The sequence below is a fragment of the Eschscholzia californica genome, unplaced genomic scaffold (genome assembly GCF_041429995.1).
Source record: "Eschscholzia californica isolate CP2 unplaced genomic scaffold, dmEscCali1.0.p SCAF_2, whole genome shotgun sequence".
In the NCBI taxonomy this organism is placed as follows: Eukaryota; Viridiplantae; Streptophyta; class Magnoliopsida; order Ranunculales; family Papaveraceae; genus Eschscholzia; species Eschscholzia californica.
In genome coordinates, this window is record NW_028238309.1 from 26356457 (window position 1) to 26367117 (window position 10661).

At 35.2% G+C, this 10661-nt stretch overlaps 1 protein-coding gene across 1 annotated transcript; it reads left to right on the forward strand.

Moving 5' to 3' along the window:
• The first annotated feature begins 523 nt into the window (after nt 1-523).
• On the forward strand, nt 524-4305 carry LOC147557160 (arogenate dehydrogenase 2, chloroplastic-like). The gene is made up of 7 exons (XM_086658151.1): nt 524-1361; nt 1666-1834; nt 1918-2085; nt 2490-2572; nt 2698-2767; nt 2857-2931; nt 3889-4305. The coding sequence occupies exons 1-7, from the start codon at nt 976-978 to the stop codon at nt 4162-4164; spliced, it is 1227 nt and encodes a 408-aa protein (XP_086514277.1). The 5' UTR covers nt 524-975; the 3' UTR covers nt 4165-4305.
• The last annotated feature ends 6356 nt before the right edge of the window (nt 4306-10661 follow it).

Sequence of the window (10661 nt, forward strand, 5' to 3'; positions counted from 1 at the left end):
CTCTGATACCATGTTAAGTTTGTGGCCATCCAACTCAAAACCAATTGGCAATGAGTGGAGAGGACCTATTCTTTATATTTTTGGTTGCTAGTTACCCATTCTCCCATGTGGGACTATTCTCACAGAAACATCTTCTACAGAATCTATCAACTCGGCAGGATATCTAGTAAGAATTCTAAAACAAAAGAACTTTTAAATATCTGAGGTACAAGATCAATTTAAAGAGAAAACTCCTAATTCTCCTATCTACCGAAGAGTAGTCTTAATCCTGAACGGTGGATTTAAACAGCTTCATCCACGCCGTCTATCAACAGTCGGTCGAAAGCAGCCTACAAAAGGGCACCAAATCACCTCGAAGAAGGTAAAAACTCCAAGGTTCATTTAATACTCAATTCTTTAACTGCAAAGGATAATTTTTTTTGTCTTGAGCGTCAGAAAGGTTTTCGAACTCTCTACAGATTTTTTCTCCAAATTTTCAGGAGCAGGAACGGGAATCAAAAAGCAGAACCACTCATTCAGACGAAATCCAGCATCGAGCCTCTTTTCTCGAACTGATTCTAAAGAGGACAAATTTTGATATCAACACTTGGAACGTGTCATGGGAGGAGTTTCATGTCACTCACATTTATTTTGTCATAACTCTTTTTAATTACATGTTGAAGGGTCAAACTAAAAATCCAACAGCAAATTAACACGTTCACAATACATGAAAGAGTACATTTGATCAATCATAGTCCCATAAGGCCATAGGCATTAAATTAATTAAATTAATTAGATTTTACACGTTCAACAAATGGCAATCTTGTAATAAAGATACTCAACCTTGGGTGTTCTTATCTTTTCCATATGGGTACCAACTATATGTAAAGAATTCATCTCTCTCATTTCCTCAACCCATTGAGTCTCTGAGGCATAGAGGAGAAAGAGAGGAAAAGGGAGAAAGGAAGAGAAAAAGTTCCCCGAGAGAGAGAATCAATGGCAGCTTCAATCAACCTTTCTTCCCAAACTCACATAATTTTCCCTACAAATATGTCCCAAGAAACAAATATTTTCTTTAACAATATCTCAACTTCTTCTTTTTCATCTTCAATTGCTTCTAATTCTTTCCCAACTTTTCCTAAACTCAAGTTAAAATCTTTTCCTCTAAGGAAAACATTTTCCATCACAAATTCTCATACCCAACAATCATGTCAATCTTCCACTAATTCAGATGAAGAACCATTAAGGATTGGAATAGTTGGATTTGGAAATTTTGGTCAATTTATAGCTAAAGCAATTAAACGACAAGGTCACTCTGTTCTTGCTACTTCTCGGACAAACTACTCTGACTATTGTCAACAAAATGGAATTGAATTTTTCAGGTAATTTTAACTTTTTATTATACTTTGATGTTGGTGGTAGTGTTCGTTCTTTTGTTCACAAAGCTTCAAATCTAACTCGAGGCTTTTATTGATTTGATGTAGAATTTAGAATATTTTTTTTTTTGTGACTCGTGATGTCTGACTCCTTTAGGTTGATTTAATTCAATATGATTCAGACATGTCAAGTTCAAAAAGTGAAACAAGAGACACCAAAACTACTTTATCATGAGAAAACGATTTAGGTGTTAAAGTAATTTCGGACATTGATTTTTTTTAAATGCTGATCTCGAGGATTTTTTTACAGAAATATGGATGCAATGTGTGAAGAACAACCGGACATTATTTTAATCTGCAGTTCGATTTTATCAACTGAAACCGTACTGCGTAGTATTCCGATGCATAAATTAAAACCTGATACGATATTTGGTGATGTTTTATCTGTCAAACAATATCCAAGGAACTTATTTCTTGAGGTAAATAAAATAAAATCTTTTTTCTTTATTGTGGAGAATTGTGTTTTCTTGTATAATTTACTTACGGTCTTTGTGATGTTCAGGTACTTCCATCAACATTTGGAGTTGTTTGTACCCATCCCATGTTTGGACCCGAAAGTGGCAAAAATGGTTGGACGAGTTTACCTTTCGTTTATGATAAAGTTCGAATCAGTGAAAAAAGTTCGCAAGCAAGAAAATGTGAACAATTTTTGAACATCTTTGAAGAAGAGGTTAGTTTGTTTTAGATCCATTTAATTCAAACATTGATGAGCGAAATATAATTAACAAAAATACAAGCACTACCCTAGAGTTAATGGTTAAATCAATATCATATTATTGATTAAACTTGACTTTTTCAACAAAGACGACAAGAACTTTAGGTTAGGTGAAACATAGAACAAGAGTATCTCAATTTCAATTGAGACTTGAGATGATTGAGTTTTTTTTTTTTTTTTTGAGTTTTATATTGAAGATGCTCTTAATATGTGGAATTAGACATAATTTTGGAATCGTGGATCTCAATAGCGTCATCTAAGAAAGAGAATCTCAATTGAAATTTAACACATAAAAAATATAATTTTACTTTTTTAGTCTTGTTCATGCTAATGTAAGCTTTGGATTGAAAATTGTGTAGGGTTGTCGAATGGTGGAGATGTCTTGTGAAGAACATGATAGACATGCGGCAGGCAGTCAATTCATCACACATACCATTGGAAGGTGAGAATGATTACTTTATTAAAGCATTAAAGCAATAACACCCATTGGATTAAATTTATTATTGTCTCTGAATTATTTTAGTTTAGGCACTAATCAAGACTTGTTATAATAAATTCATGTAATAGGATCTTATCACATCTAGATTTGGAATCAACTCCGATTAATACCAAGGGTTACGAAACACTCTTGCAACTGGTAATTTTTCTAGTTTTGTTTAATTAATATTTTTTGGTATATTTGAAAGTTTATTTTAGTTAATTTATTATTTTAACTTTTTATTTCAGACAGAAAATACAGTTAGTGACAGCTTTGATTTGTACTACGGGTTGTTCATGTACAACGTTAATGCCACCGAGCAGGCAAGTTCTTTTGCTTTTTATTAAACAAATTATTATAATAAATTAATTTAGTGAAGAGGAGTTATAAAAGCGCCTACTATTCTTGTTAAAAGCGCTCTCGCACCCTTTTTGACTTGGTAAATGTATTTTAATTGATTTCCATTAGAGGCGTCTCAACTTCGGTAGATTCGAACAAAATTTTGTTAGAGAGTTAGGCCTAAATCAACTACATTTGAGCTGCATCCAATAGAAATTGTTCGACCCCTTTTAAACTGGTGAATTTTAGCCGATGTTATCACTAAATCGGCTCAAATCCACTGATTTTAAGCGAAAAAAAAATGTGCCGCTTTTAGAGAAGGTGCTACGAACAACATTTTACACTACGGGGCGGTGCCAACAAGGGAGATATGTTTTTTACTCCCTTTAATGCGTTAGTTTGAAACTGCATGATGCAATAATTCTTTCACCTTACCATGTGACAACTGCCCTAGAGAAATTAAATTGTGCCATTAGATTTCTAACTCATTTTATCATCCATAAAGTTAATGAAGGTACATATTTCACCTACTACTATATCTTGTACCGTGGGTCTGACTTTATATAGTAAATATATTTTGACGGATTGGATATTGGACAAAATACAATTCAATGGTCCACTTTGTTAGGAACTCAGGGTCCCATTAAAATTCAATGTAAGGCAGCTTTGGAACATGGAAAGTTCAAATATGGTTAGCCTACTTGACCTTTACAACACATAAACCTAACCAAACTTTGAAATTTAGTAAGGCCAAAAATGGTGAGAAGACCTTTTTATTTGTGATTGAATCTCTAATTTTAAAGTTAGTGAAGTTCTCCGCAGTTCAACATCTTGATTAATTTGTGATTGACGACGGGTCATCCACTGATAATAAATCTACGGTCCAACCAATTAAATTTTTTATTAAGATAATCTAATAGTTATGATTGTTTTGTTTGCAGATTGAAAATTTGGATAGGGCATTTGAGACGGTGAAGCAAAAATTATTCGGAAGACTTCATGATATACTAAGGAAACAAATTGTAGAAAGAGTCCCACTACAAGGGGCTCCACAAAAGTCAATGGAAGTCAACCCTAATACACCATATTTCTTGCCAAACAATGAGAAGATGAAGGATCTATCGTCTTTTGCTATACCACCACCTCCACAACATTCTCAACAACAAGCAAAGAACGACACTCTTAAGCCTGGCAAGGAGAACTTGATTTCTCACTAAATTTACTCATTTATGTAAATAAGTTTCCAAGGAAAATCTTGACCGTCAGATTTTATGTTTTTCTTATTCTTTTTTTCTGGGTTACATTTAGCCTTGTATTATTTATATCAATAAAATTGGGCTAAATTATATTTTTCACTATACAGATATATTTATAGTAAGCCATAAAAGTCACTTTTGAAGATAAAATAAAGAATTTTAACTCTAGGGCAGCTCTTGCTACAAAGGTTCTCTAACAAATATCAGTTTGAGTTTTTGTGAGTCATAGAAGATTTAGTGTAATATGAATTATTTGAGGCCTAAAATCGATCGAAACATAATGCAGGAAGTACTTTTGTCTTGCACATCTGCTTTCCGATTTAACATGTACTTCTACATACCACCTGTTAAAAAAAATGTGAACAACGAATGAGGAGAAAACCTAAACATAAATTAATTAGAGTGTTAATCAATATCTTTTAAGATGATTAGTAGAACCTACTGTATTATGAGTGCAGATGGCTATAGAATGGGTGTCATATCATTGTGACAACCCAAGTGTGCTCAATACAACAGCAAAGAGGTCAATACCCAAAAAAAAATAATGTTGTAGTTAGGTGAATTCTTGTCATATGCCCAAAGATATAAATGGTTTCCTTTGGAACTAGAATTCTTGTAAGTAGTAAATTCAATGAAAGAATATATTTAACTTTGATTTTTTAAAAGTGAATAATTTACAAGGAAACGTGTCTAGGAGATTTAGGAGATCGTAAGAAATTTTATATAACAGATGATCGAAATTAAAATTAAAATACAGATTTTCTTTGTTTAGCTGACAAATTAATAAGTCTTACAGAGGATTTGTTAATAATTTTTTGGTAATGGTAATTATGTATTATTTTTAAGTCTAGCATGATAGATATAATTTAATATTAAAGAACAACAATAACAAAATAATAAAAAATTATAAAGAAAATGTAAAGAAGGGGTTGGTGGCCTAACTTTGTAGAGGACAAAAAACGTTTTAGTTTTTCAATAGTGGGTAGGTGAGGCGACTCGATTTTCAATTCCAAATTATTTCAGATGATTATTCATTTATATGGGTCCCATAAAAATCTTTAGCATCAAACCTTTTAGAAAAGCAGCCATTCAAGTTCAACAACCCCTCTCTATTCTATAATTGAAATTTCCTCTTCACAAAAATGGTTAGTATACAAAATTATATAACAAGCTTCATTTTATGTTGACACGGGTTTTCTAGCGGTTTGGTTTGGTTTGTTAGTCGTGTTTGCTTTTTTTATTAAGATTTTTTCGCGTTCTTTTATATTTTTGTCATTTTGGTTAATTTAAATTAACAGTAAATTATTTATTGTCTTCTGACTCATGGTGTCTTATCGTCTGAATGATTGTCTCAAATAATTTCAGATCAGATAAAAATAAAAATTAAATTAAGAATTTGTTTCTGTAAATAACTTGGAAAGAGTATTGTATCATCAACTAACAATAAGTTACATTAGACGATTCAGTTACATTGGACGATTCAGATTAAGACAAGTCAGACTTGGACTAGTCATAATCAAACCATAAAAAAAATGGGAAACACCACCCAACACAAAATGAATGAAATTTGTTGTGTAGTGATATATCAAAACATTACTATTTGATGAAGGCACATGTGACTATTGAATCAATATTAGCTACATCCAGGAGGAATGCCCTACTATCCATGAGATGTTAATGTCAACTTAATAATGCCGAGAACTTTGGACCATTTCATTTCACCACAACCACAAGACAGGTAGCTAGCAAATGAAACGTGCAACGATTCACCCTCTCACCATAAAGGAATGGGAGAGGATATCTCACATCATACCCTCTAGGGGTGTTCATTTAGTATCCAAACCGACCGATCCAATCCGATCCAAACATATTTCAACGGTTTGGATACCGATCCAATAGCATTCCGGATTGGTTCGGATGTTAAAATGGCAAAACCGAGTGGTTTGGATCGGTTTATGGATTTGGTTGACGGATAACCGAACCAAACCATTTATTGTTATTTTTTATATATTATATATATAAATATAAATGATACGAATGATGAACGGTTGAGATTTAATAGTTAAGTTAGTTCCATGTTTGTTAATATCGTAGCTTAATGCATGTGTAACAGAAGTAAATGGCGTGGAGAATTGTAGCTCAATTCAATAGTTAAGTTAGTTCCACGTTTTTAAGCCAAAAGTGCGAAATTTTATATATGGTAAAATATCACAGGTGGTTCGGTTATCCAACCGATCCAAACCGTTCAAGCATAGTTCGGATCGGCAACCGAACCAAACCATGAACGGATTGGTTCGGATTTAGATTTGAAAAAACCGAACCCTTCGGTTTGGACTTTGGATTGGCCGAAAAAGTCGGTTATCCAACCGATGTTCACCCCTAATACCCTCACATTTTTGTCAGGGTTTTGCTTCTTTTGGGCCCATACCCAAATGCTCCAATAATACTTGGCCCACATTATATAACAAAATTTAACTTCTCTGTTTTTATTGTTTTTGTAAATAGAAAATCTGTCCTCAACAACAAAAAAACGAAAATCAGTTTTTTTGTTTGGATGAAGGGAAATACCATTAATATAAAGCGTCTATTACAAGCCAACTTAAAATTCAGAAAAGAAAGATGCTACATCATTCCATATTTTCTTATACCCATGAGTACGTCCCCATTTAGCTAAAGCATCAGCATAGCCATTACCATTTCTAGACACATAAGTGAAAATAATTCCCGAAAATTTAACTTTGATGTTCTTGATCTGTTGGATGATATCTTGAGATTGCCATTGAGTTCTTCCTTCATCACCGTTGATAGCTTGGATTATTGACTTGTTATCACTTTCTAGATGCACATAAGCAATTTGTAGTTGCCTCGCTCCTAGAAGCCCATATAATATTGCTAAGCTTTCACATTCTTCCGCATTCTGTCCTCGTACAGTATCTGCTGCTGCCATTAAAATTTTGGCATCTGCATCACGCATAATGTAACCAATCCCTGCTTGTTCTGTAAGGTTCATAAAAGAGGCATCTACATTGATTTTAATATAAGGTGCCGTAGGAGGTTTCCATGTTTGTATATCCGTTTTTTCCTTACTATTAGTGGTGATGCAATTTTCTGTTCTGAGTGGGGTTGTAGTGGTGCTGTTTATCCTTTCTATCGTTTGGACTGGATTCTGTTTATTCGTCGTAAAACAGTTCTCACATCTGGATTTCCACAGTAACCAAAGAATTTTAGCATACAGATTAATAGTTTCTTCCTCAAGGGACTTCCATTGTTGAATCCATTGCATAATGGTCTCAATATGATCAGTTCTAACATTATAATGAAACCAGACTGCCTTCGCGAAAGGGCAATGAAGCATGACATGATCAATAGTCTCTTCCTCATTACAGTTAGTACCGGAGTAATTATTTCCAATGAACTTGCCAATTCTAGCTCTGACTGGTAAGCTATTCGTACAACATTTCCATAGAAATAGTTTAATCCTTGGGATAGTGTTCATATTCCATATAAAGAACCAGTCCATCTGGTCATTAGTGTTAAACATTGAATTGTTGCGTAAAAAATTGTACATGGATTTAAGCGTGAAATTACCTGATTTTGTCAGTGTCCAAATGGCTTTATCCTCTTCATTAGGATTTAGATTGATGCTGAGTATTGCCCTGCAAATGCCATTATTAAAAAACATATTAATAACAATTAAATTCCAATTTCCATTCGTAATAAGTTGTGAAACCCGATTCAAAGAGCATCCTCTATCATTCGTAATGGGAGGTGGATGGTTAGGTATCCAGTAGTCCGTCCAAATATTGATTTGCTCTCCTTTGTTGATGTTCCAAAATATCAGACTCTCACTTTGATGATAGTGTTTAGATATAGATTTCCACGACCACGAGTGATGGTTCTTGGGCGGTTTAGGTTTATTTGAGTTGTGAAAATACTTCCCTTTAAGCACTTGGACCCAAATAGTCTTCGGATTATTGATTATCCGCCAGTTTAGTTTGTGCAAAAAGGCTTGATTATCAAGAAGAGGAAGACGAAGCCCAAGACCTTCAAATTTGCGAGGTTTGCAAATAGAGTTCCAATTGATCGTATGAAAAATTTTGGATTTTCCCCACCAAAAAGTCCTTTGAATAGACTCAATGCTGTTGCTAATGCCTTTAGGAAGGGCAAAGCACTGCATCTGGTATCGGGGAACGGCCGCTACGATTGTAGAGATGACTACCGAGCGGCCAGCTTGCGAGAGGAGATGAGTTTGCCATTTGGCAAGCTTATTTTTGATTTGAGTGACAAGAGAGTTGAAAGCTTGTTTCTTGTTACGATCAATAAAAAGATTAGTGCCAAGGTATTTGTCCCCGGATGACGAAATGTGGACTTTAAGTTCTCTGATAATCATCCGTTTGAACTTGGGGTGCGAATTTTTAGAAAAGAAAATATTCGACTTCGCATAGTTGATCATCTGGCCAGAAGCTTCACTGAATTCCTTAAGAATTTGTTTAAGGTTGTAGCTATTCTCCAGGGAGTTTTGCCCAAAAATGATGCAGTCATCTGCGAAGAGGAGATGTTTGATCGAGAAGTTCGCGTTAGGGATAGGGAAGCTGATGAAGGAGGAAGCACTATGATTATTCTCAAGAAGCCGACTAAGACCTTCCATGGCAATGGCAAACAGGAAAGGGGAGAGTGGATCTCCCTGCCTAATACCCCTACTAACATTAAAAGTACTGCCCGGTCTCCCATTGATAAGAACCGCCATGGAGCTGGTAGAAAGGCAGGTCCTAATAAGATTGATCCAAGTGTTAGAAAAACCCATCCTCTTCATAACGTTCTCCAGATAGCTCCATTCAATTCTATCAAAAGCTTTAGACATGTCTAATTTTAACCGAAGTAGCTTTTTGCTCCTTTGACATTTTTGAAGGAATGGATGATTTCTTGGCTAATAACGATATTATCAGTGATTTGTCTACTAGGAACATAAGCTCCCGGGAAAGGGGAGATAATATTAGCCAGAATGGGTTTAAGTCTATTAGCCAGAATTTTGGTAATGATTTTATACGTAGTGTTCAGCAAGCTAATAGGACGATAATCAGCAGGAGACTGAGGAGTTTTAGTTTTGGGTAGAAGGCAAATGTGAGTATGGTTTGACTTCTCAGGAAGAGTATAGCTCTGAAAGAAAGTGTTTGTCATAAGTTGAATATCATCCTTAACAGTATCCCAGTTAGACTGGTAAAAATACGGAGGAAAACCATCTGGACCTGGAGCCGCTCCCGGCTTGAGAGAGAAAGTGGCCTTCCGAAGTTCCTCATACTGCGGAAGCGCCGTGAGAGCTTCATTTTGAACTTCCGAAATCTGAGGGTAAAAGCACTCCATAAAGTTAGTAGAGATCACCGAACCCGCTGTGGTGGAGATCTGCTGAATATGCTTGGAAAAGATCATCGCTATCTCCACTTCATCATTCGTCCAAGAGTTATCCTCCCTCTTAATGGCAAGTATCTTATTCTTGCAAAATCTGGTGGTTGCTTTGGCATGGAAATATTGAGTATTTCTGTCTCCCAAATTGATATTTGCAATTCTAGACTTCTCCTTCCATAGACTCTCTTGCTGAAGAAGCAGGGTCTCGATCTGGGCGTAAGTGTTCTTGAATTCTTCAGCGTTATTAATTCTCTGAAGATTCTGAGTGAGTTGCTTGATCTTAGTATCCAGATGACCAAAGACCTCTTTATTCCATTTGGAGAGTTTAATTGCAAGGGAATTAAGTTTGGATTGGATTGGGTTATGGATGTTGATCCAATTGGTGTTAATTAACCCGGCACAATCAGGGTGAGACATCCATGTGCGAATGAAATTAAAGGGTTTACGACCAAGAGCGGACTGGTTTTTGGTCGAAAGAAGAATAGGGTTATGATCAGAACCTAGAGTATCAAGATGATTAACTCTGGATTGAGGGTAACTGGTAAGCCAATTATAATTTGCAATCGCTCTATCCAAGCGTTCTTCAATCAGATTACCTGCAAATTGTCTATTTGTCCAAGTATAAGAATAACCAATGTAACCTAAATCATGGAGGCCCAGCTTATTTATGAAATTTTTGTGCAAATGAATCGTCGGAAGATGAGCCGGTTGACCACCCGACTTTTCCGACGGATCAAGGATGCAATTGAGGTCGCCTATAACTAACCACGGGGTCTTGTCACAAGGGGCCAATTTACTGAGCGTCTCCCATGGTTTCATTTTATTGTTCTTATAAGGACTACCATAGAAACCTGTCAGCAAAATTTTAATATCCAAAGTGACCTCAGTAATCTCCGTGTCATAGTTGTTGTTCCAAAAAAGAGCTAAACCCCCGGCTTTATTCACCGGGTCAATAACATGTTTATTGAATATATTATTGCTATTCACCATTTTGTCAATATTAACATTCATACATTTCATTTAAGAAAGAAAGATAATATCAGGGTTATGAGTGT

Bases quoted from the DNA above. Each gene is read 5' to 3' on its own strand.
- LOC147557160 (XM_086658151.1), top strand. From the start codon at position 976: ATGGCAGCTTCAATCAACCTTTCTTCCCAAACTCACATAATTTTCCCT. The intron at 2,768-2,856 runs GTAATTTTTCTA...TTTTTATTTCAG, and splicing joins ACGAAACACTCTTGCAACTG to ACAGAAAATACAGTTAGTGA. The intron at 2,932-3,888 runs GCAAGTTCTTTT...TTTTGTTTGCAG, and splicing joins ACGTTAATGCCACCGAGCAG to ATTGAAAATTTGGATAGGGC.